The sequence below is a fragment of the Podarcis erhardii genome (assembly GCF_964252035.2).
Source record: "Podarcis erhardii genome assembly, chromosome: 6".
NCBI lineage: Eukaryota > Metazoa > Chordata > Lepidosauria > Squamata > Lacertidae > Podarcis > Podarcis erhardii.
In genome coordinates, this window is record NC_138510.1 from 57,030,041 (window position 1) to 57,057,582 (window position 27,542).

At 39.0% G+C, this 27,542-nt stretch overlaps 1 protein-coding gene across 1 annotated transcript; it reads right to left on the reverse strand.

Moving 5' to 3' along the window:
• Positions 1–859: 859 nt before the first annotated feature.
• Positions 860–25,410, reverse strand: LOC309345284 (calreticulin-like). The gene is made up of 9 exons (XM_081868282.1): positions 25,148–25,410; positions 22,588–22,689; positions 21,082–21,285; positions 19,845–19,939; positions 11,434–11,643; positions 8,619–8,732; positions 6,718–6,861; positions 4,523–4,615; positions 860–2,928 (listed from the first exon to the last, which is right to left on the reverse strand). Exons 1-9 carry the CDS (start codon positions 25,308–25,310, stop codon positions 2,794–2,796), a joined length of 1,260 nt encoding a protein of 419 aa, XP_081724408.1. The 5' UTR covers positions 25,311–25,410; the 3' UTR covers positions 860–2,793.
• Between the last annotated feature and the right edge of the window lie 2,132 nt (positions 25,411–27,542).

Here is a 27,542-nt window from a genome sequence, read left to right on the forward strand (position 1 = left end):
AAGAGTAGCAGTGAGTCGAAGCATAATGTGGCTGGCTGGCAGGCAACGAAGCATTTCTATTTCAGGCTGAAGTTATTGTTATGGAAGAACTAAATACAGATTCTTCATTGGGGAAGCAGGTGCAGTCTGTCCATGCACACGCCATTTATTTCTGAGGCTCAGAATTCTTAATCATGTATTCCCTTGTTCAAGGTAAACCTCTTGGGACAGCATCACGTTTTGATTAAATATTGTCTGCACATTTTCCTTCTCAGTAAGCCACCATAAAAAATAGCCCACCATAAGATATTGAGACTAATTAAGATTTTATCCTCTCTGCCACAGCTCAGTGTATGGCATTGGGTACATTACTGTGGTACACTTTCAATCAAGGGGGTTGGTCAGCTAGCCATGGCTTACAGAAACAACGAAACAACTGTCCAATTGCAAATGTATTATTGCATAAGCTTGTGTGGATTACCAAGAAGGATGCATTTGATTAAGCGGACTCTGTGATCTACTTTATAAGGTTGCTGTGAGGCTAAAGAGACTATAAACACTTTGGCAAACCTAAAATACTATTACAAAAAGTAGAGGGGTGCCTGGGATAGTTCAGATGATAACTCAGTGTGCAGAGCCTATATATTAGTATGGGAGCACGGATTGCCACTGCCTGCACACCTCACCCAGGCAAGCCTGTCCCAGCAGATAGCTACACACTGGATTTGCCAAGGACCTAACATGTAAGGTCCAATGTTCATAGGCCTGAATATACTGGCTGTATCCCAGATTATTTTTTCTTTGATTTCTGAGTTGGGTTTATTTTCATGATTCAAAATCTGACCCCAACCCTCCAATTCAAAATCAGGGACAGGCAGGCTGGATATAGACTTTTTATTATGATTATTCCTTATTTATCAGTATTGCATTTATATCCATTCCACCTTTCCTCCAAGGAGCTCAAGATGGCATGCATTCATTCATTTCCCCATGTTATCCTCACAACCACCCTGTGAGGTAGGTTGGTCTGACAGTGACTGGCCCAAAGTCACACAGTGAGTTTTTAATGGCCAAGTGGTGATTTTAACCCTGGTGTCTCAGGTCCTAGTGCACTTAGTATCTCTATACCTTATTCCACATTCTTGGGAAAAGATAAAGAAGTGAGTAAGTGGGGAGAGGGTAGAATATTTCCCCATAGGTCTGGAAATTGATGGGGTCCTTTGTTAAGGCCTATGTGGCACCTTTAACTAATTCAAGCTGCAATCCTATGCATTTCAATCCCCATGCAATGTAGTTATTGTGGTATGAATCTGCACTTAGCACGTAAGTGCCTTACCTTGATTTAAGTATTAAAAAACTTCAATGCTTAAGTGTCCACTCTTCCTTTGCAAAGGGTAAGGACGGGGAGAACCAGAACAGGTGGAGGCAATGTAACTTTTCTCAGAGCAGTGAAGCAACTGTGAGAGAAGGAAGCCCTTCTGAACCAACATAAGTCCTTTCTGTTTTGTTAAGTACAACTGTACCATAGTATCTTTTTAAGGGAGGAGGATGGGCAGAAGACAGGAACAACTTGGGCATGCTTCTGTGACCTAGGAACCCTACACAGTCCAGTGGTCACTGCCTACTTATGCTATACATTGATAGTGGAAAGTTACATACTCGAAATATATTGGGTGGAAATCCAGGCAACTATCTCTCCTCTTAGTGTTGTGCCATATGACTACATAATGCTTCCATGTGCATTTGTGGTGAGAACTTATAAAGAATGGAACAATTCACAATAGTTCAGGAACCTCAGTGTGTGTAAGAGGTGCACATGTGAATTCTCAGCTGTAAGTTGTAGTTGAATTAGTATAATAGTATATGGTTGAATCACTATGATGGTCATGTGAGGTGCCATTTACACCTGCTATCTGCAGACCTGCATGTTTTAAGCTTGTCTACCCAAAACATGTATAAAATAGAGGTTAGGTAGAGATTTAAAGGGGCAGAGTTTCAGCCAGAATTTTGTTTCAACTGTTGGATATCACTGTCTCCTTTGTGCAGAAGCAATGCTACAGTATAATTACAGAACCCATTGAAGGGCAGGGAAGATGTATGAATGAGAAAGTGGGAAAAAGCAGCCCATGCAACATTCCTAGTTTACAGCAAAGCTAGTCTCCATTTGTTTTACAATATGCCAGACTTTGGGGGGAGGGAGAAAAAAGTGATGTCAGGGGAAACCTGTAACCAAAAAAAGAGAAGGGGCACTACAATACAATTAGCTAACTTGGGGTGGGTAGTTATAGAGGGTCAACTTACCATGAGAACGGGCCTTCTTTGCTTCCATTTTGCTTAATTTCTAAAAGTTGGTGAGTTTTAAAAAGTTATTTTAGAAAGCTGAGCAGCCACCCACAACCACAGTGGGAATTCCTTCCCTGTAAAACCATTTCAGCAATCAAATTGCCACCTGCAAATGATGTAGTAAACTGTTATAGACATTTCAATCTATCCCTAGTTTAGGTATCAAGGAATATGACCTCTGACTGAGCCAGTGGTTCTTTGCTATTTTCTACATCCCCACAGTACATGAGTTGCATCCATCTATGTGTCTCTGTATGTGTCGATGTCCCCTCCGGAATTAAATAAGAGACCCAACCATTTTGCTTGTACCACCATTACCCACACTTATTAGCATAACAATTGTTGTCAGAACTTTTTACTGCCACTGCATTTTAGTTTCAGTAACAGATATTTAGAAAATAAATACAATATTTAGAAGTTGAAAAAAATTCCACCATGAGTTACAGTAACTATGCAATAAAATTTGGTTGATTAGAGCTCATCTTTAACATTGCGATCTTTTTTCTTCCTTTTTTCTTTCTTGCCTTCTTTTCCTTTCGGTTCCTCGTTTTCATTAATTTTTTTATACACAACATCTTGTCCCTGTCTTCTCTTCCATTCTCTCTCCTGTTTATTCAAACAAGAATTGTAAAGCATGTTGGCAAGATGAAAAACCATGTTAAATATTAATATAAATAAGCTGCAAATAACTTATTCAATAGTATTCCATGTGTTAAGACCAAATGAAGGTTATAGGAATACATTACCTCGAGTCAATTTTTTAAAAATGTAAATGTCACAGCCAGAATATGAAATGCAGACATTTACTTCTATAAGTTTCCGTAAGAGATTTGTTTTTGAAATCTGCCTCCCTTTCCTTCTTGGCAAAGAGTCAGTGAGAAAGAGGGCCTCAAACTGAAAATATAGGTTCAAGCCTTAACTCTGAAGGTATTTTCCCCCAATCTAAAGTCACTATGAAAATTCCTAATAATCAGACGTGATGCAACACTGAAAACTTTCCCACCCTCAGATATTTTTGTCACTTTATTTAGTGTTGTATATACCTTGCTGGGCTTTTTGTTATTTTTGTGCAATCTGTACAGCTACATTTGTACATTTATTCCTTAGTTTTCAGTAAGTTCTTCATAATTTCAAAAGAATTTAACTAGCTTCCCTTAACACCTAAAGCTTGTGTTTTTCAAGCAGATCTTAATATGTTTGGAACTACATCAGTTTTGTTTCTTACAATGTAATAATGGAAGCATGCATTTCTACAGTTCTTTACTGGCTACTTCTATGTATAAAAATATTATGTACAGTAGATATAGTATTGATTTTATGAATCCTGTTAGTGCTAGTTATGGTTAACTAAACTCTGCACGATGTGCAGTCTAATAATTCTATTCATGTTTACACAGAAGTAAATCCTACTATGTTCAACAAGATTTACTTCTAGGTAAGGGTGCACAGGATTACAGCTTGCTCGAACAGGACTGACTGAACTTAACAAGATATAGTATCAAGCAGATATGTGTCAGGATCAGACTATAAGGAACTTGGCATATTTCTTGAATAGTAATGGAATATTGTGTACCCACACAAATTATGCTTGCTTTACAACTTACCCCCTGTTCACCCACATTTTCCTTAGTCCTTCAGGCCCAAGGATGGTGTACCTCAGACCAGCAAAGATACCCCATTGAATCCTGGTCCTGTTTTACCTTATGAAGCATCTGAGCCTTACTGTATTGCTAGAGGAATTCTCTTGTGAGCTAATGATAACAGCAATCAACAGCCTGGATCAATTCACAGGGGGATTCTTCTGCCAATGCAGTAGGGCTCAGGTGCTTCATAAGGCAATCAGAACCAGGTACTGGTATTCCTGGATACAAATCTGTGGTTAGAGGTCTAAGTGACCTGTGCTAGGAATGCCTTTCACCAACTTTGTCTGGTACACCAGCTATGACCATAACTGAATTGTGATAACCGTAATCCATGCATAAGTAACCTCAAGACTTGATAACTGCAGTATACTCTATGTGGGGAAGTCCTTGGGCCTGGTCTAGAACCAGGTAGTGCAGAATGTAGTGGTGAGACTGCTGCAGGCTCTTATGGTAATTATACAAATGCCTGGACACCTGGAGCTGTGCAGGTATACTAGCAGAAGCCCTTCTGCACCATCTCAATGCAGCCACTCTTGTATGGTGATTGCGTTACTTACAAATGTGGGACCCCACATTTCATTCCCAGCATCTTCAGCATATTGTTCATCATTTGTGATAAGAAAATTGTCAAAGATTGTGCCAGACTTTCCCTGTTGGAATGAAAAAGGTAGAAGGGAAAAATGAGTTAATGAAGTAAACACAATCTAGCTAGATTTGTGAGCCATATATGATAATGGAAGTCCAACAATGTGTACTCAGAAGTAAGACCTATTGAATTCAGTGACACATTATTAGGTAATGGAGTTCTGACCGCTACCTGAATTTAACACCATCAAGAATGGTGCAGCCTGGCTTCACCAGAAAAAGCTCACAATATAAATTGGGTGTAACATTGGATACAATTATTAAAGGTGATGCAAAAAAACCCAAAAACCTGCGGGTGGAATTAAATGTGAGACGGAGCAAGCTCTTCTCTTCTCCCACGACATGCTGTTCTGGGGGTTTTCCTCCTCACCTCCTTCCATCCAATTTTAAGGGGCTGACAGGGAGAGAAGGAGGGAACCCCATTGCGCAAGTTGAAGTCCTCGTGCAGGGCTTCTGCTGACGAGGCTGGTTATGTGAGTCCTGCCTTATAGCTACAATAGAACGCTGCAAGAATGGGTGATACATGGTTTCTAGAAGTGAGACTGTACAAAGCTGCATTATTTTCTTCTCAACCCTGTATTCAGTGGCTATCTATTTATTTAAAATAATTTATTTCATTCTGTATACTAAAATAATATAAAATATGAACAAGCTGCAATAGAAAATGGCAGTGTTCATATATAATATTTCATTGTTATTTTGAGGAAAACTTCCTAGCTCACACATGCATAACATAGTAACCAATTCCTTCAACCAGAAATTCAACATTTTGTGATGGAAGCAAATATATACAGTCCCAAAGCTGTTGCTTCATATCTATATTAAGTTTATATTTATTCTACTGTATTTATGTTTTCATTCTGTAGAATTTTGATTTTAAAAAAATCAATTTCTGTTTGCCATGGACTAGGTAAAATGGGTTGGAATTCAACCATGACATGCAAAGGGTACGGAATTAGGTGATTGTCCCCATTTCTTCTTTAGGAAACTGTCTCGTTTTCTGAAGACTAGAAGCCAGATTCAAAATGCTTCTATTTCCCTGTATCAGGAAGGCTTACCTATATATCTAGTTACGGTATCTGGAGCCTTTTACAGTGGTACCTCGGGTTACAAACACCTCGGGTTACAAACACTTCAGCTTACAGACTCCGCTAACCCAGAAGTAGTACCTCGAGTTAAGAACTTTACCTCAGGATGAGAACAGAAATTGCGCGGCGGTGGCAGCGGGAGGCCCCATTAGCTAAAGTGGTACCTCAGGTTAAGAACAGTTTTAGGTTAAGAATGAACCTGCAGAACAAATTAAGTTCGTAACCAGAGGTACCACTGTAATGAAAAATGATTCTCAGATTGCAGATGTCATAGGCTTTGCATTAAAAGCCCCACATTTCAACAATATACATGTAAGTCAAAAGTAAGTTCCACTGTGTCTACCACTTTAGCATGCACCTATTCTAATAAATTCAGAATTAACACTGCATTCATACTCAAAGCCAGTACACAGGTTTGTCATCCCATCAATCCAGCTATATCATAATCTTCTAATCTCAGAGGCCATTCTTCTCAAATTATCTACTCCACAATAATCCTACTCCAGAGTACATGGTGTGAAGATCACCACTGAAGCAGATTCTATAGATGACCATGCAGCCATTTGAATTAATTGCAAATGCTGCAAATGGGAAACATAATACAGTGGTACCTCAATTTAAGAACAGTCCTGTTTAAGAACGATTCGGTTTATGAACTCCGCAAAACTGGAAGTAGCGTCCCGGTTTGTGAACTTTACCTCGGTCTAAGAATGGAATCCGAACAGTGGAAGTGCACCGGTGTCAGTAGGCCTCATTAGCGAAAGTGCACCTCGGTTTAAGAATGGTTTTGGTTTAAGAACGGACTTCCGGAACTGATTAAGTTTGTAAACCGAGATACCACTGTATATCATATTTTCAAAATGAATGGGCTGCTAATGCTATTTTTCTCCTGTGAATGATTCAAATTAGAAAATTGGACAGCTTTTCCCTCATAATGGTACAGAATACAACTAGACTCTGTAATAAGAATTATCTTTCCATTTAAGGAATTATTTTTGAAAACTCTATAAAATACATACCTGTAAAATTTCTAAACCAATGACACTGATGTTGAAATACTTGTAAAGATTAGGATCAGGTGTGTATTCTGGATTATCAACTAATGGCTGAACCCATATGCCATTATAATTGGGATTTTTGATTATACGAGGCTTCCAAATTCCCTAAAAAAGAACAATTGAGACAAGCTTGAAGTTTATTTCCCCCAAACCTAATTTAGTCAAAATAAATCTTGGCTAAGTCTAGTGAAATAAAAATAATAATATGGAATGTATTATCATCATTTGCTAAATATGTACTGACACATTATTTACAGTTTTGAGTGTGGGCCTTTCATAGTGATAATGCCAAGAGCAGCTTTATTTTACAATAAGTAAAACCAATTATATACCATTGACTTGTACTTTAACAATGATTTCACTAGGATGGGGAAGTAGCCGTCCATATGTTGTTGGTTTCCCACTTCTCAACATCCCTTCCATACTATGTTGGCTGGGGCTTATGGGAGTTGGAGTCTAGCAACAGCTGGAGAGCTACAGGTTCCTCACCCCTGTCTTAATCTGAAGATAATACAAGCAGTGGCGGAGGAACCCTCTCCGGCACCTGGGGCGGGGAAGCCTGTATGGAGTGTGCATGTGCAGCATCCTGTATGGACTGCGCATGTGTGATGACTGTACGGGATGCCGCACATGTGCGGCAGCTGTACAGACTACTGCTTGCACGCGACGGCTGTAAGGAGTGCGCACGCGCAGCAGCCCATATGGACTGTGCCCAACCTTGGCCGCTCTACAGCTGGGGGGAGGCAGGGCCCATCTTTTCATCCCCCCCATGGCACCCGGGGTGAACCGCTGCCTCTGCACACCCCTGAATACAAGTGGGAGAGGGGGACAGGAATGGAAACAGGAGGGGGGGAGCTGATGAGGTGTGACTGGAATGGAGAAAGCAAGAAGTGATGGAAAGAGAAGTGAAGGTGGAGACACAACCAGGGATTCGAGCTGCAAAACTAAAAGTTGCAAAACTAAAGGTTTGAAACTGATAATATAAGGTGGGGAAAAGTTCTGCAAGGACTTAAAAATACCATGTGACAATCGTGGTAATGGAAGAAAAGCATAGACAATGATTTCAGTAGAGAGTAGTCAGTAGAGAGTAGGAAAAGCAGACTGGAGACAGCAACTACTTGGAAGAAAGAGAGAGAAAGAGAAAGAGGAATCCAAACCAGTGGGTCAAAAAGAGAGCAGCAAGAAAAACAGAGAAAGCAGTACCTATTTGAGGACTTAGTAAGTGATGGGCTATAGCTGCTTGAAGGGAGATACTGGTTCAAGAGATGGCATTTAAGGTTGGGGGACTTGAGAAATACAGACAAAGCCAGATGAAGGTAGATTCAGGAAGACTGAACAGGAGAGTAGGTAGTAAGATAAAATGCCTTAGGTTTAAGCATGGTACCTTTTTGGACCAGTGGGCACACTTTGAATTTTGAGGAAGTGCTGTGGGTGCCTGTTACAAAATGGCTGCTATGGGCGTATGGCATAAGACAAGATTAGAGTGTGCAGTCACTGCTGCTCCCTCACCCCTGGACCTCACACAAATGCCATATGTGTGACTCCCCCCCCCCCAAAAAAATACATCTCTCTCAACACAGAATATCACTGAGAAACCCCACCCTTTAGAAAAGTTCCTCCATGGGTAAAGGAATGCCTATTTTTTGAAAACAAAACCAAAAACCAAAGATGCTCAAGGGACACAAACTTGGCACCAGGTAGACAATCCCTGGAGTAAGTCATACTCAGAGACTTACTGAATTCAATGGACTTGACTAACTTAAATCTATCCATTTAAATGGGTCTACTCTGGGTATACGACCCCTACTGTTTACCATCTAAGTCTCTGCATTTATTATTATGCAGACCTATACCAAGCTTACTCTGTACTCCGGGTTTGGAACCGATGGTGGTGCCCACTCTCCATCCATTTCTTCATCCCAGTCATCTGGCTTTGTGACATTTGGGTCAGGAATTCTTTCTGGCTGATCCCAATCCTAAAACAGTATGCATTCATATAATCAATAAAGATTGTTTTCTCAAACATCTATTTTAGCAGCAAGATAATCCTGACAGTTTATTAAAATGCTTGCTCATTTAATATCACATTGACCGATTAGTAAGTTGAGTTCCGTGTTGGAAGAGTAGCAAAATATATATGTAAATAAATACATAAAAATAAGTATTGGTTATTATATTGTTTTCTGTTATCATCTAGCATTTCATATGTTACCACGCTTAACAAGCTTTTAGGTTCTGTGGCATTCAACAAAATTCACTGCAACTACTACCAGGCATGGAAATTTGTTTGTATTAATCCCGTGATGGACATATACTGCATTGAACTTTGTGTTGAACCAAAGGTGAACTGTTCTGGAAGCACTACAAACACCATCTTGGTAGTCAATATAACCCCACAATTAATTGGTAGTTGATGTAACAATGAGCTCATGTATGTTCATACTCACTTCCTTTGATATAAGTTAATTGGCTTGTTTTGATGTTATCCTTATCTGTGGGCTTGGGGTGCTGGGCTTTGAGTCCAGAATGGGGAACTATCTATAAGACTTGGGTATTTGCCATCTATGCCCTCATCTGGTCAGGTCAAGTAAGAAGTCCTGGCAAAAGTGACATATGCTGCTTTGTGTATAAAGAATGCATAAATGTTTGCTTGGGTGCAGACATTTGTCTGTAAAGGCAAAGACAAATGTCACTGAGATGTAGAATTGATTTTAGAGTTTAACCCAACTCAGCCCCAGGCAAGTAAATGATCATATATTGCCTCAGCTCCTCCATTTGCTAAATGGAAGTAATAATTAGCTACCATTGTGAAATTGACTGAAGTAAGAATTATTTAATAATAGAAATAATAGAAAGGGAATGATGGATATCAGACTGTTGTTGGAGCAAATCATAGAATTATAAGCACAGCTGCAACACCCACTGACTTCAACTGAGACAACAAGAGATGGTCAGTGGACAGAATGCAACTGGGGAAGTAGACAGCTTTAATGTACATATCGTATTTTTCGCTCTATAACACGCACCTGACCATAACACGCACATCGTTTTTAGAGGAGGAAAACAAGGGAAAAAACATTCTGAATGAAACAGTGGATGTATCATTTTTGTGCTTCATGCTGTGGCCACAGACATGTGATCTGATGGTGAATTTGGGGTGACCCAATGCAAAAATCCTGAGAATCCCTGTGCATCCATGGTTTGTAACCACGTTTTTGCACCATTGCAGCCCCAGGCAACAGTGGGTGCGTGATTTTGGGGGGGCAGGCTGTAGCCATGGACATGCTATGTGCTCTGATGGTGAATTTGGGCTGGCCCAATGCAAAGATCCTGAGGATCCATGTGGATCCATGGTTTGTAACCACGTTTTTGCACCATTGCAGCCCCAGGCAACAGTGGGTGTGTAATGGGGGGGGCAGGCTGTAGCCATGGACATGCTATGTGATCTGATAGTGAATTTGGGGTGACCTAATGCAAAGATCCTGAGGATCCATGTAGATCCATGCTTTTTAACCACGTTTTTGCACCATTGCAGCCCCAGGCAACAGTGGGTGCGTGATTTTGGGGGGGCAGGCTGTAGCCATGGACATGCTATGTGCTCTGATGGTGAATTTGGGCTGGCCCAATGCAAAGATCCTGAGGATCCATGTGGATCCATGGTTTGTAACCACGTTTTTGCACCATTGCAGCCCCAGGCAACAGTGGGTGTGTAATGGGGGGGGCAGGCTGTAGCCATGGACATGCTATGTGATCTGATAGTGAATTTGGGGTGACCTAATGCAAAGATCCTGAGGATCCATGTAGATCCATGCTTTTTAACCACGTTTTTGCACCATTGCAGCCCCAGGCAACAGTGGGTGCGTGATTTTGGGGGGGCAGGCTGTAGCCATGGACATGCTATGTGCTCTGATGGTGAATTTGGGCTGACCCAATGCAAAGATCCTGAGGATCCATGTGGATCCATGCTTTTTAACCACATTTTTGCACCATTGCAGCCCCAGGCAACAGTGGGTGCGTGATTTTTGGGGGGCAGGCTGTAGCCATGGACATGCTATGTGATCTTATGGTGAATTTGGGGTGACCCAATGCAAAGATCCTGAGGATCCATGTGGATCCATGCTTTTTAACCACATTTTAAGTGGGGAGGGAAGGAAAAACACAGAATGGACAAGGAGCACGAGAGGGGTGTGCAGAGAAGCAGCTGGCTAAGAATGCAGGAGAGGGGTATAACTGGGAGGGAGGAAAGGAAGGCAAAAGTTTTCTCTCACCTACCCACCCAAGCCAGCCAGCCAGCTCGCACACGCGCGCGCTCTCTCTCTCTCCCTCCTGCATGTTTTCCCCTCTGCTTGCCTGGAGGGGAGGGGCTTTCCCTGCTCTTTGTTCCGTTTGAGCAAACACAGCAAGGAAACAGAGGTGGGTGGGCAGTAAGACCCTGAGGCAGAATGCAGGAAAGCAGCCACTTCCTCTTTTCAGCTTTCCCTTCTAGGAGACGTGCGATTTTTGCCTGCTTTTTTTTTGCCTCCCCTCGCACCATTTGGCTCCAGGGACCACACATTCGCTCAATAACACGCACAGACATTTCCCCTTCCTTTTTAGAAGAAAAAATCTGTGTGTTATAGAAGGAAAAATACGGTATATATCTATATAGAAAGAGAAACCATGATACTGAAACTTTACATCTGGTTTCTTGTCCATGGGATCTTCAATAAGCTCCCTTTCATCCCAGTAGTCAGGTTTTGCCATTTCATGATCAACTATCTTCCTTGGAGGAAGGAAGTCCCAGTCATCTTCTAGATAGCCAGCCTCAGCAACGTAATTATCAACTTTCACTTCATATGTTAAATCTGGACGTAGTATCAAAGTGTAGAGATGGGTAAAGTCATCGGTCTCGAAAAAGAAAAATAATAAACATTATTACATAAGTAGAGAGTTCTTTTCTCATATTCCAAACTGACTGCTGGTTTTTCCTGTTAAATGTTGCAACAGAATATAAACTATTTTTTTTTTTTTTTTTAAATATTTATTTATACAACAAGAAAAAACAAGAAAACACACACACAAAAAACCCCCCCCACAAGTATCAAATTACACACAAATTACAAAAATAACCATAGACGCGTAATTTTCTTGACAAACAATAAAACATCTATTGGTCTTAACACTAAAGACCCAACTTCCCGTCTATTCCATATTTCAAGTTCAAATTACTTATTGCCAATACACATTTTTTTTCATAATTAAACTTATTCTCAATAAATCTAATTTCTTCTCTCTACCTAGCAACTATTACTGAAGTTCCTCGAATGCTGCAACAGAATTTAAACTACTATATTTGTTTTTCAGATATTCTTTGAAAACCTCCCATTTAGAAACAAATTCCTGTTTGGATTTATTCTTTATTTTTTCTGATAAACCATCTAATTCGGCATATTCTGTCAGCTTTTGGATCCAATCTTGTATAGAGGGGATTTCATTACTCTTCCATTTTGCTGCGATCAAAACTCTTGCTGCCGCCGTCGCATATAAAAAGATACCCTTCCTCTTTTGTGGAATATCCAAATCTGTTATTCCCAGGAGGTAGGCCTCTGGTTTTTTATTGAATGAGATCTTTAGAATTTTTTGCAGTTCTGCGTGTATACTCTCCCAGAATACCTGTATTTTCCTACATGTCCACCACATATGGTAGAATGTTCCTGAGTCTCCGCATCTCCAACAATTGCTTGACACATTTTTATACATTTTTGAGAGTTTCCATGGTGTTAGATACCATCGATGTTGCATTTTTTGAAAGTTCTCTCTAATCGTGTAACAATTTGTGAATTTCCAGTTGATCTTCCATAAATTTTCCCATTGGGCCATGGTTATTGAATGGCCAAAATCCTGAGACCACCTCACCATTGCCACTGTTACCTCCTCCTCCTTGACTGTCCAGTCAAGGAGGAGTCGGTAAGTTTTGGAAAGAGTTTTTCTTTTAGAATTTACAAGATCAGATTCGAATCGGGAAGTTTCTACTGAGAACCCCTTTTGTTTGTCAGATTTAAATTTTTCAAATAACTGATGGTATTGGAACCAGTCTGAAATGTGTTCTCTTATTTCCTCAAATTTTTTTAATTTTATTTGGTTATCTTCATTTTTTAGAAGTATTTTATATGTTGGCCAGCTTTCCTGAGTATTTTTCCGTTTTACTGCTATGGCTTCTACTGGAGAAGTCCACCACGGGACTTTAGGCTCCATCAGGTTTTTATATTTTTCCCATACAGCAAAGAGTGACTTTCTTATTATATGGTTGGTAAAATTTTTATGGATTTTCGCTTTTCCATATATTAGGTAGGCGTGCCATCCCCAACGGTTGTCAAAACCTTCCAGGTCCAGGAGGTCCGGATCCTGCAACGTGCACCAATCTTTTAACCAGGTGAAACAGGCTGCCTCATAATAAAGTTTTAGGTCGGGTAGGGAAAAGCCTCCTCTCTCTTTTATGTCTATTAAGATCAGGTGTTTAATCCTGGGTTTCTTCCCTTCCCACAAAAATTTGGAAATTTCTCTTTGCCATATCTTGAGACAACCTGCTTCACCAAGTATCGGAATCATTTGAAATAAAAAGATTAATTTTGGAAGCACATTCATCTTTATAATGGAAATCCTACCGAGAAATGTTAATTTTAGTTTACTCCAGGTTACCAAGTTTTTTCTAATCTCTAGCCAAGTTTTGGTGTAATTGTCCTGAAATAAGTTTATGTTCTTAGGGGTGATCCAAATACCCAAGTATTTCGCTTTGGAAGAGATTTTCAAGCCCAATATTTTTTCTAAGTCGTCCTTTTCTTCTGCGGTTACATTTTTGACAAGCATTTTTGTTTTTGTAATATTCAGCTTAAAGCCTGCCACTTCTCCAAATTCTTTAATCATTTCCAACACTCTTTTCAGACTTTCTTTAGGGTTTTCAGTCATAACGAGTAGATCGTCCGCGAAAGCTTTAATTTTATATGTTTTGTTTCCCAGAGTGATGCCTTTAACAAGCTGATCCCTTCTTATCTGATTGTTCAATACTTCCATCACCAAGATAAATATCAGTGGAGACAGTGGGCAGCCTTGTCTGGTTCCCTTGTTTATTTTGCATTCCTCAGTAATTCTTCCGTTGATGATCAATTTTGCATATTGTTCTGAGTAGATGGCATTTATTCCTTTACAAATATTTTCTCCCAGTCCGATTTCTTCCATTAATTTTTTCATAAACTTCCAGGACACATTATCAAAAGCTTTTTCAGCGTCTACCAACATAATAGCTGCTGGTTTATCAATTTTAATATCCAAATATTCTAATACATTAATCACACATCTAATATTGGATTGCATAAATCGTCCGGGAAGAAATCCGGTTTGATCTTTATGAATTATCTCTTTCAGCACCATTTTTAATCTATTTGCAAGAATGTCTGCAAATATCTTGTAATCATTATTTAGCAGTGCAATGGGTCTGTAATTGGCCATGTTTGAGGCTTCTGTTCCTTGTTTATGGATAAGAGTAATAAAGCTGTCCTTCCAGGTTTTCGGAAGTTTTCCATTTGCCAGAATATTATTCATTAGGTCTTTCATGGGAAGAAATAATGCTTGTTCTAACTTTTTATAGTAATTAGCTGGAAGACCATCTGGGCCCGGTGTCTTTCCTAATTTTGATCTCTGTATAGCTTGTTGCACCTCCATAGCTGTTATTGGTGAGTTCAAGATTTCAGTTTTTTCCTTAGGTATTATTGGTAGTTTATTTTTGCCCAGATAATCAATTATTTTTTCCAGAATCTCTGGACCTTCATTATATAGTTTTCCGAAAAAACTAGCAAAGTTTTTACTAATTTCCTTAGGTTCTTGAATCCATTTGTCTTCAATTTTAATTTTATTGATAATTCTATCTTCTTTTTTCTTCTTTAATTGCCAGGCCAGAAGTTTACCAGGTTTATTTGCAAACTCAAAGTTTCTATGTCTCAACCATTTTATCTTCCATTCTATCTCTTCATTTATTATCATGGAGAATTGCGTCTGTAAGATTTTTATACTTTGCTTAATTGGTTCATCATCTGGTTTTTGGAAAAGGATCCTTTCCTTTTTTCTAATTTCCTCCCAGATCTCCATTTTCTTCTTCTCCTTTATTTTCCTTTGGAATGCGTTTTGTTGTATAAAGAAGCCTCTTATGACGGCTTTACCCGCGTCCCAAACCGTCTCTAGATCTACTCCTTGATTTAAATTAAACTTAAAATATTCTTCTAAGATTTGCTTGGCCTTCTGTACAATTTTTTCATCGTTTAACATACTCTCATTAAGTTGCCACCTTTTAACCTTTTCTTCTTTTCCTTTAAAGTTAACCCAGACCGCGCTGTGGTCAGAAATTGTCCTTGGGTGGATTTCTGCTTTTGTAATATTATTTAATAAATCCTTTGTTGTCCAGATCGCGTCGATTCGTCCCGCCGATTTATGTGGCTCTGAGTAATGTGTAAATTCTTTCTCTGTTGGGTTCTTAAACCTCCAAGCGTCGAACAAATTCAGGAGTTCTATTAGTTGGAAAAATGTAGTTGGGAGTTTGTTCTGCCTCTTTTCTTTCTTCTTTATTGTCCTGTCCATGTTTGGATTGACTACTCCATTAAAATCTCCTAATAATATAATTTTTCCCCCTATATATTCTATGACTTTTTCTTCCAGGAATTGATAGAATTCGGATTTTCTTTCATTTGGTGCATAGATTCCAATAACTATCACTTTTTCATTATTGATCTTAACCTCTATAATCACTGTTCGGCCTTTTTCATCATTATAAAGCAGTTTTGGCTCCAGCTGAGGTTTTACATAAATTACCACCCCTCTCTTTTTTTCTTTACTTGATGCAATAAACTCAAGCCCCAATCTCTTATTTATTAATACTCTTTTATGTTTTTCCGCTACATGAGTTTCTTGCAGACAGATTAGATCATATTTTTGCTTAACCAGAATATGTTCCACCTTGTTCCTTTTTGATTTTTCATTTAATCCATTTACATTCCAAGTAATAAATTTATAATCCATACTTTATTTCTTATGATATGTCAACAGGTTTAAAAAAATAATAATAAAATTACACATTCAAGGCCTCAGTATAATTTAATAAATTCCCTTCTTAGATCTGTCTCCTAACTCTCAACTGTTTGTTCAATATCCTCTGATTCTCCCAACAATTGCCGTTTTCCTCCGAGGTCTTTTCGGTACTTTCTCCAGAACTTGTCTGCATCTAATGCCGACAGGCACTTTCTACGTTTCCCTTTGAAGAAAAAAGAGATGCCTTCCGGGTACTCCCACCTATAGTCCACTGCCTTTGCCTTTAATGCCTCGGCCAGAGGTCTATAAGCTTCTCTCTTTTTTATCAACCGATTTGGAATAATCTTGTGGACGATAATATCATTTCCTTCTGATTGAAATTTCTTCTTGTTACTAGCTTGTAAAATTCTGTTTCTGAAATCCATAGAGTTAAAAGAGACTAAACAATCAGCCGGCCAGTTGTTTACTTTTGCTACATTAGATTTGACTCTGAATGCTTTTTCTATTTTTTGTGCTACTTCTGCTTCTTCTAGGTCTAACCAAGCTGCTAGCTCTTTTGAGATTTTTTTCTCAGTTGCTTCCTCTGCGTCCTCCGTTAGTCCTCTGAATCTTAGGGTATTCTCCCTTCTCTGCATTTGCAACATCGCAATAGAGTCCAAAGTTGAATCCTGCTGTGCTTTCAGATCTGCTGTTTCTTTCCTTATCTTATCGCATTCCTTTTTCAACTCTCTATTTTCATTTTGTAATTTTTTCTGAGCTTCCTCTAGGTTCTGTGTTTTACCTTTAAGGTCTAGCACTATTTTCGTCAGTTCTGAATTTTTTTGTACTAAATTGTTGACCTGAGTTGATAACTCAGCTGCTATTTTCACATTTTCATCTATTTTGGCTCCCATTGAAATAAGTTTTTCTTCTGTTGCTTTTGCCTTTTCATTTACATTATTTTTTAAATCTTGGATATCTTTCTTCAAACTTAAAATTAATTCTCTCATATCTAATGGTTGATCCATGTCAATTACAGAAGTTCTCCTGATTTGTGAGGCTGATACTGCCGCAGAACCTGACACAGTTGTTTTTTTACCATACATCACTAAGAAATTCAATTAGCTCACTAGGTAATTTGTTCTCTTCCCTTCTGTCTTACAGATTGGATATCAATTAAGTTCAATCTTTCTTGATACAATCGTGTCAATATTAATTAATGAATGTCAATTAAGTTCGATCTTTCTTAATACAATTACGACAATTTTACCAGTCTGATCGTGATCTCTGGCCTATGTATCCACTATTTTTTTTATATATTCCCAGTTTCACTAAATATATTTTAAATTGATTATGAACAATTATCTAATTAGTTACAGCCAAATATCAATACAGCAATATCACAAATTCATCAGATCAAATAAATATAAGTGATTGCAATCCTTGCATTTACTTAATCCTTCAGGGTAATAGATCAAATGTATAATTCTTTAAACAGGTTAGCGGTTCAGTTAGTCTGCACCTTGCAACAAAGCTAATGACATCTGATGCTAATATCAGCTGCGTTAGCTACCATTAGATAGCAAAAGGCTAGGCAAACAAAAACAGAAAAAAAAACAGAAACAAAAAACAGAAAAAAACAGAAACAAAAAACAAAACAAGACAAAACGACACAAGTTAAAAACCACACAAAAACGACCAGAAAAACAACAAAAATGAAACAAACAGAGAAACAAAACAAAACAAAAACACAAAAGAAATACAAAGGAGAGAAACAAAAATAATAATGCAATTTATAATTTGTAAAGAAATAAAGAGGGGGAAGAAAATACGAAAAGTATATTTAAATAATAAGAAAAGAGCTGAGGAGTATTTTGAATTAATAATGTACAATGCAATAATGTTATGTGCTATTATGTTCTCTCCAGACGTTACTTTTCCAGAGGTAACAGGAATGCTATTCCAGTAATGGGGTATAGGGTCTATAAGAATTTATGAGACCTTGTCTCTTTCAGCAGATTATGATGCAGCGTTTTGGGATCTTCAATAGTTGCAGATCTTGCAAAGATCCCTGTAATTGCTCTTATAAGTCTTATTAGAGGAACGTCTTTTTCAAAAGAGGGCAAAGTTTTATTTCACCAGCTGATGTCGCTGTTTGAGTCACTCCCTCTCTGCGATTTTCGACCCCGTTCTCTTTCTATGTCAGTCTAATACAGTTCGTTTCCGTTCCTCAAACCAGGAAAATGTCGGTCTAAGAAAATGTCGGAGCACATGAGTCAGCAGAAGTACTCTTAGCTGTTATTAAGTTGATTTATACTCCGTAGCAGTCCGCAGCCGAAGACAAACAGAAATCCCCAGAAAAGGAGAATAGCCACACTTCTTGGGAGAGGAGAGGCGATGTTTATCAGTCTTGTGACAGTTTTATAACTTTGTAATCAATCACTCTCTCACACACTCCCCATCGTTCTCTGGGAGTCTCTGGCCCCTTGTATTCCTTTTGCCAGCGTGAACAGACAGTTGAAAACTAACTTGTGAACAACAGTTAATTTTATACTGAAGAGTCTGGAGACCCCTTTATATATTTCACCACTTGGGAGAGGTCTTTTTTATTATTTCTTCTTCATGACTTCTTGGTTTGTTTCTGTCGCAACACTAATGAAGCCACAGGTAATCTTTATGTTCATAACTCCAGCAGAAAAAAATGGCTAAAACGTCTTAGGTATTAATGGAATAGACGTCTTTTTTGAAAAAAACCAGTCTGATATAGCTTGTAGGTAAATCTTGGTCAGTTGCGAAAAGCCATTTAAGTTCAAACACTTTGTTTTAAGATCAAACACTTTGTTTTAGTCGTAAATTAGCAAGTTCGGTAGGTAAAATAGGCTAATCGTTTAGGTTTGCTTCAGTTTGTTAGAAGTGTAGCCACAGACATACCCACGGGCTCGAGCTTCTCGTCAGCGGAGGGTTGCAGGAACTAGCACCGAAGAAGTTCTCCCCCTTCTCCCCCTTCTTGCTCAGCTTTTAGGAGCTTGAAAATGGTCTGGGGGTCCTCTTCTTCGTGCTGCAGCAACGCCATATCACCCTGGAATCTCCTTCCAAGGCTTCGGGGTCAGCTTAGCTTTAGCTCCCCCTTCTAGCTCCACTAACGAACGCGTACCTCCCGACCTTGGCAGAGTGGGAGAGACGCATCTGACCGTGAGCCGCAACAGAATATAAACTAAATGAAAAAAAATGGCAATCACTGCTTGAAGAGTTTGGAGGCCAGAAAATTGAGGACATGCCATGGTACTTATTATTGGTTGGTGAGAGCTATTTCCCTTGCTTCTTGGGTTGTGTGTCAAAAGTAAATGGTGCCTAGGATGCAAGAGTGGCAACCATAATGATTGGTGCCCATCAGCCAATGTTTGTTCTTGGCTACAACTTAACCATGATACTGGGTTCAGAGCTTAACCATGATCCTGGGTTCAGAGGACACATTAAGCAAAACTTTGGCTTAGTTGCTGCACCACACTCAGCTAAAAGGTCCAGGGAAGAGCAAAGCAGAACAAAGCTCCAGCATGCTTGCATGGTCCCAGTAACAATACGTATCAACAAAAGAAATGGAATGTGAAATCCAGACATGTAGTTGATTTCCCTGGAACAAACCTGCTGCTTATGTCCTCTCCAAACAAACTACAATCTTGATTTAGATAATATAACATGCCAATGCTTGTAGCTTGTTGGTCCTGGTGCAGTGTGGTCAGGAGCAGCAGTGAATGAGTTGCGGTGAATCAGTTGAGGACTTTTTGAGCAGCATGCACTAGCACTTTTCATTAACATTAAACCATGGTTAAACTGTCCCTTACTCGCCAACATAATTGTAATATATGTTACTATTGGTTTCAAAAACACTACTTGACCCAGACTTCAGCTATGGGTTTTTCACTGTTGCTTGTGTGTGGAAAGTAGAATTTTAGCAAGACAGAAAGATACAAACAATGCAATTAGTAGAGGAAAACTAGCAACAAAGTTTAGAAATCAACAATGCTTCTCAGATACCAAAAAAATACTGATCATACCTCGCATGTGATGTTTTTTTTGATCAAGTAATAATCATCTTTATAGTTGAAGATAACCTGCACTATCTTTTTGTCTTCTCCACATATATCTGGACCTAGGAGAAAACAACAGTGCTCTAAAAACCCAATTGACTTGGATCAGAATTCTACCTGCACAAATATAAGTCAGTTAATGATAGTTTGACCACTGATTTAGAAATTGCTGTTAATAGTACTTTCTTCTTCTTCTTCTTCTTCTCCTCCAAACGTGGAAGGTGACTTACTTACTTCCTGTCCCTTGCAACCAACATTTTAATATTTTAAAACCATTTTAATCCCACTACTTCTAACTCTCAAGACAACATACATGGGAGATGAAAGAGCAGTTTTCAAAAATTGTAAGTAATAAGCAAAGTGTTAGACACATTGATTGCCAGCAAGTTTAAAAAAAAATGTCAAAAGGGTTGATAGCTACTACTTTCAGTAGCTTTTAAAAAGTTCAGATTTATGTTCATGGTCTAATGCTGTGTATAGCTAAATTAAATCTTCAGAGACAATATCAAATGTTGGCACCATACAATGGGGCAGCAGAGGCGAGCTGTTGACTTCATGCCCTGCTTGTAAGCTCCCTGGAAGACTTCACCCTGATCCAGCAACCTTGTTGTCAGCTCATTGAATATACTTTGCAAAACATAAGGAAGCAAAAACGGGCTGTGTTTGCCCATAATACTGAGCTATTAATTATGGTTTAGTAAGCTAACCGGTGCACAAGGTGCATGCTGGTGCATGCAGCCCATGTTCTCCCACTCTGCTTCTTCCTTAGTTGAGTGGGGAAACAAACCATTGAGCTTAACATTATCCCCAAACCAATTCTTGGGGTTTTTCTCTCCAAATAAACAATGTTTGGGAAGTCAAGAACTTGGCTTCACATTTTGGTTTTCTGGAGAAAAACAAACCAGAAGAGCTGATTCAAGTGTAATGATAAGCCAACTGCTCTGTTGTATGTTTCCTCATTTGACTATCGGAAGAGTATGGTAGGCGCTCTTGAGCTTTCTGCACCAGATAGTTGACTAAACCATAAGTCATGGCACAGAATTGTGTGCAGCCACTGATTCTCACTGATATATACAGTGATGTAGAATCAAAAAATATGAAAACAGAAATTTCCTTATAGTGCTAAGCCCAATTCTCTCTTGGCTTGCACTGTAAAAATGGATATGCTTTGACTACTGACTAATAAGACATGTTGAGAACTTACCAAACATAATATAATATTCAGAATCTTCATTCATAACCTCTTGAACCAGGTCTGCAGAATAAAGTTTAACATAGGCACCACCACAATCGACATGTTGGTCATATTTTACTGTATACTGAAGCACTAACGTCTGACCTTCATTGTTGAAGGGCGGAAACCTTGCTGACACTGCATAATACTTAGTGTCTTCAGTTGCCTTCAGACCTGTAAAATTAAATCAAAGATCTAGAATTATGGTTTAAACGACTTATTGTACTTTCACAAAATCTGTCCTTACTATGGTTATAATAATATAACCACAAAGACTGTCTGGCGTTATATAGAATATGAATATTAAATAACCTCTTGTCAGTTATATTGTTAACAAGAGCAGAAACCACCAATATACAAAATACCAATGTTGATTACTCTGGGAAGTTAGAAACTTGCATAAATATTAGTCAAGAAACAATTTACAGAGCCTGTACATTGATCGGGAAATAGACAAAGAGAAAATGGAGATGTCTGGAAAAAGGGATTGTTGGTGCTTGGTGAGAAAGCCCTGTGCAGCTGACAATCAGCTGGTCATTGGAGCTTCAAAGTGCAGTCAGTCCCAACAATCAGCTGGGATTCGCTGCAATAGCATGCTTCCCATCCCCCCAGAGGAAGCAGTCTGAATTCAGAGCACTGGAAGAAGTGCTTTAAACCCATGTCACTTTCTAGGTAGAGGGGGAAATGCTGTTTTTAGGAGCATTTTTCCCTCTGCAGAGACTTTTAAGGGACTCCCTATAACCACCAATCAACAGTCTCTTTGAAGGCATGCTCCCAGCTCCAATCAGCTGACAGTCACTGAAAGAGCTTCTTCAAAAGTGGTTGCTCTAACTACTGATCAGCTTCTTCTTTTAACAATGCCAGGGAAACAACTGGTGGGTAGCCTCCTACTGCTCAGATCCAGTTCCCCACTCCTGCCTTAAATCTACAGGGATCCAATTTATCATCTTTACTAGCACAGGTGGCTAGGAGTGCCTTTTGTCATTTTAGCTTGACCCTATTTTAGGAAAAAAGTAACACTCACTGGTTACATCCGGACTAGGCCACTGTAATGCTCTCTCTATAGATCTGCCTTTACATGTGGCTCAGAAAATTCAACTGGTATAGAATGCAGCCACCAGGATCTCATGTGATTTGGGCATATTGGATCATGTTACACTCATTCTACACCAATTACATTGACTGACTGTTTATTTATGGGCTCAATTTAAAGTGCTGGTTTGACTTTTAAGGAGCTAAATGTGTGGGATCACATTACTTGTAGGATCTATTTGCACCGACACAAATTTGCTCAGATGCAGAAACCCTGCTCTCTAGCCCACCACTAGTTATGTAGATGTTTTGTAGACAGTTATGTAGATGTTTTGATACTAGCCAATATTGTGTCAATAATGGAATAAAAGTGAATGAGGGCATGCATTCAGTCACAAATCTCATTTTTCACCTCCTGGGGGATGGGAGAATGCATTATTTTACCTTTATCTTTTTCTCTATCTCCATAAAACCTTCCTGATGCAACACGAAATTTACCATAATCAGATCTATGTTTAGACTGAACCCATCGTTTCTCCCATTCATCTGAAAAAGTGAAAGAAGTGGCAATGAGGTATAGCAAAACAATAACATGCAACCATTATTTCACATTATGTAAAATAGAATGAATATTTTAGGACATACAGTGGTACCTCGGGTTACAGACACTTTAGGTTACAGACACTTCAGGTTACAGACGCCGCTAACCCAGAAATAGTACCTCGGGTTAAGAACTTTGCTTCAGGATGAGAACAGAAATCGCGCAGCGGCGGTGCAGCGGCAGCAGGAGGCCCCATTGGCTAAAGTGGTGATTTAGGTTAAGAGCAGTTTCAGGTTAAGAACGGACCTCCAGAACGAATTAAGTTCTTAACCCGAGGTACCACTGTACAGTACTATGCAAATTAACTCATGGCTGCACCACGCATGGACTTAACAGCCATATAACAAGCAGTAATTTTCCAGATATTTAATCCAAACCCTGAACTGTGGTTAATGTTAACTATGGTTTGTTTAAACCAACAACAAAATAACTTCACAGTTTGAAGGCGAGTTGTTTTAAACCAACAAAACTAAACATTAACCACATTTTTTCAATCTGCATAACACAACAAGCTGTGGTTAAGCAAAAGCAGAAGCAAACAGATTCTGAACTTCCCCTTGTGCTACTGTGCCCAAGGAAGAAAAGGGAGGGAAAGAGCATATGTATCAGAGGCAAACCATTGCCCAGTCTCATCATACTATACTGTGGTTTAGAGTGATATTTGAATGTGGCCACTGACAAGGAATACTACTATTCCAGTGTGGAGCCAGTGTGGTGTGGTGGTTAAGAGCGGTAGTCTCCTAATCTGGGGAACCGGGTTCGCGTCTCCGCTCCTCCACATGCAGCTGCTGGGTGACCTTGGGTCAGTCACACTTCTTTGAAGTCTCTCAGCCCCACTCACCTCACAGAGTGTTTGTTGTGGGGGAGGAAGGGAAAGGAGAATGTTAGCCGCTTTGAGACTCCTTAAAGGGAGTGAAAGGCGGGATATCAAATCCAAACTCCTCTTCTTCTTCTTCTTCTTCTTCTTCTTCTTCTTCTTCTTCTACTAGAGGACTCATATTAGAGCACCTACATCTTTCTTAAAGATCATTCAAGTGATGATCATAGGCATAAAACCTGGCAGCAAACCTAAAAAGGCATTCTTAATATATCTTGAATTACATTTGGTTAAAAACAACCCTACAAAAAGTATTTTACTCAAGAATGTTTAGCTGAATATCGCAAAAGCCTATATTTAACTCCATCTGGAGCTAGAGAAAACTGCTCAATGATCCCAAGAGACCACTCGCTACATGTTGAATCATGTTTGTGATTTGCCTGGTTTATGACATGTTTATAACACTGAACATAGGGTTCAAAATTCAAACAAATGTAATATAAACCAGATTCAATTATTTTTCAAGCCATTTTGTAATGGACTTTCAGTACAAGACTGGTGTCATTTAGTATGTCTTCTAAAGAAAGGGTACAAACAGGCACAATAATAAATAATAATAACACCTGTACTGATCTTCCCATGGGATAGAAATACGAAATTGGAAGAAGGGAGGAAATTGTATGGGAGGCAGATGAGGACATGTAATATACTCTCTCTTCTTAGGAAACAGCACTAAAAACCTTCAAGAATGATTAACCAGAATCAAACTATTAACCAAACCCAGAAACCTAGTACTGTGAATGCATTTGCCTTTACCTCCATATAGAGCAGCACTATAAATAAAATTGCAGTCTGCTTAGGAGTTGTTAAGAAGAGATATTGAAAGATATTGAAATTAGGACACATAGCACAAATTTTAAAGCTGTGCAGTCTCTTATGCAGGGAAACACACTATACTATATCAGGACATCAGTTGCTTCTGAATGTTTCAGAACAGACAGTAAAAACTATTTCTATCTGGGTTACCTTTTCTTCATATTTAAACAGATGAAACTCTTTAATTTTGGATACATCCTTTTATAAATTAGCTGTGCTCTAGGATTCGAAATGCATCAGGACTGACTCCTCACGTTCAACTGGTTTATCTCTGTTCCTTCCATGCATCACTCACAGTGAAATCCTATGAATGTCTACTCAGATGTAAGGGCCACTGAATTCAGTGAGACATATTGCCAGGTAGGACAGCAGAACAGGACAGCAGCCTCACAATATTTGCAAGACAACTGCCTTTAATTATTAGTTTTCCTAAACTTGGGGGGAAATTGCAAAACATCAGTCTTCACTTTCATGCTTCTATCCTTTATTTTTTTCCTGTAGTGGTACTGAATGTACTGATAGTTTAGAAGACGGGATACCATACAAAATAGATATTTCATAGTGTTTTATCAATTAATTTTATTATTAAACAGTAAAAAAATGAAATCAAACAAGAATGCAACTCTTTAGAGTAAGGCTACATAAATGAAAGAAGATTTAGAAGTCAACGGTTTCCTTCCAGAACAGAGAAACAGCAAAGTATCACTTACCTTCATCATCAAACTCTTCCCTAAAATACTCCTTTATTATTGTATGCTGTGGTGTCTCTAACATAGTAGAAGGGCTATCATCATTGTCATTGTCAGTTTGTTCCCCAAATACCAGTCCTATCAAAAAAGTCCCTAAGTAAATCAGCTGCATTACTGGTTTCATAGGAACTTAGCTTTCGGAAAGTGGTAGGAGGCTTCTTTAAATTGCACTGAGAGGACTATAGTAACACCCCCTCTGAAATATTGTCCCACTTCTCCTAATCTACAACCACAACAGTCACCACACTGATAATCATGCTGAACAGAAGGGTCTTTTCCACTGATTAGAATCCATGAATAACTGAGCTACAAGGACCAATCAGAAGGGACCACGCAATTGTGCTAGCACGGAAACTCCCTGGAGTGTCTCAAAGGAAATGGATTCTGAAGACACAGGTGTCTGGATCTAATTCAGATCAGTTCACACCCAGCCTTCTTACTTGACTACTCTTTGAAAGTATTGTTAGCATTCTGCCATTTGAAATATATTTGAGAACGTAGCAAGCAGAACTTTTTAGAATTCAGTACATCATAATAGCTCACCTTGTTTTTGTAAGTAAATATACTGTATTCATCTCAGTCAAAATAGCCTCAATCCCAACTGAAATGTTACCATTCCCACACTAGATTCCCTTTTGAAAATAAACTAAGTGGTTTGCAGCATTCTAGAAAAGAAAAGAAAAAGCTGGTCATGAGCTGTCACAATTTGATTACATTGTCGTTGTTGCTGTCTCTACTCCACATATTCAGCTAGTTATCAGTGTGTGTATATCCCACTCACATAAAAAGGAGTAAAGCTGCAAAGCCTTGCATGAGTAATCTACAAGAGCAGGAAGTTGATTAGAAACTATGGCCACAATTCCACTTACCTGGCAGTAAGCCATATTTAATTCAGTGGGACTTAATTCTGTGTAGACATAGCTAGGATTGCAACTTTAAGCAGGAGTAGCTAGACTATGTTCCTTCAGGTGCTGCTGATCTGTAACTTCCATCATCCACAAATACTGGCCATGCTGATTAAAGCTGATGGGTAGGTGTAGTCCAGCAATGTGTGCAGGGCCACAGGTTAGTCATCTCTGAACTAAAGGAATTAGAGCAGACACAAGCTTTATATCACTATGCAGAATCACCCCTCTACCATATAATTTCTAAACAAGATTGCAACCAAACACAGGTGGCTAACCAGAGGACCTCCAGATTTTTCTGAATTACCACTTCCATCATTGCTGCTCATTGGTCATACTGGCTGGGGCTCAGGTTTCCTAGTCCTGTTATAGTTGGTGACTATTCACTGTATTTCTCTAATTTGTATAAATCCAGAGTAATTTCAGTCATGATAAATGTTCAGACCAATCTCATGCATGTTTACTCTGAGGTAAGTCGCATGAGTTTAGGATTATAGCCTTAGTATATTAAAAAAAACACCTGATTCCATTGAGCATGCTTAGGAGCTGATTAATCATTTCACATAAAAATTATGTTGGTTATTGTTAATTTCATTTATAAGCAGCCCTTCACCATAAGTTCCCAATTAGTGTGCACAAAATAGCTTCCAAACAATATGTTTTATTCTAGCATTGGGGAAAGATGTATTCTGATCCTTTGCAAACTTTCTCAGAGATGAATTAACAATCACTGAGTGTGCACAGGATTGTCACCCTAAAGTTAAACAGGAACAAATGGCTTATATTCTCAAGTATTCTGACAACATGTAATGCATGGAAGCTTATGCCATAATAAAATTTGTCAGTCTTTAACATGCCACAAAACCTTGTTGTTTTGGCCTCTAATATAAATATGGATATAATCGGGCTGTGGAGGAGTGGTGTTAGTAGAAAGTTTTAATAGGGATTTCCCCCCATTCCAGCTCTGCAGTCCCAGGAATACTGAGCAAAAGGTCTGAGAAATCATGTGAATTCCTTACGGTCTTTGACACTATCAACAGTAGTACAGTGGTACCTCGGGTTAAGTACTTAATTCATTCTGGAGGTCTGTACTTAACCTGAAAACCACTTTAGCTAATGGGGCCTCCTGCTGCCGCCACAGCCCAATTTCTGTTCTTATCCTGAAGCAAAGTTCTTAACCTGAAGCACTATTTCTAAGTTAGCGGAGTGTGTAACCTGAAGCGTATGTAACCCAATGTACCACTATACTGAAGCATATTGCCACATGCCAAGAAGAACTCTGACCATTACTTTCCTGTTTAGTGAACATGATTGCAAAAGTGCTCAAATGCACAGTTTGCTTCATGGTAAAGAACATACCCCAATCCAACTTTGCACTTTTCTAGGCTTGTCTCCAACCTCCTCTCTGCTGAATTCTACAAGGGCACAACTGAGAGTAAGGAGAAGGAAGC

Bases quoted from the DNA above. Each gene is read 5' to 3' on its own strand.
- LOC309345284 (XM_081868282.1), bottom strand. From the start codon at position 25,310: ATGAAACCAGTAATGCAGCTGATTTACTTAGGGACTTTTTTGATAGGA. The intron at 21,286-22,587 runs GTAAAATAATGC...TTAATTTTACAG, and splicing joins AGATAGAGAAAAAGATAAAG to GTCTGAAGGCAACTGAAGAC. The intron at 11,644-19,844 runs GTATGATCAGTA...TTCTTTTTCGAG, and splicing joins AAAAAAACATCACATGCGAG to ACCGATGACTTTACCCATCT.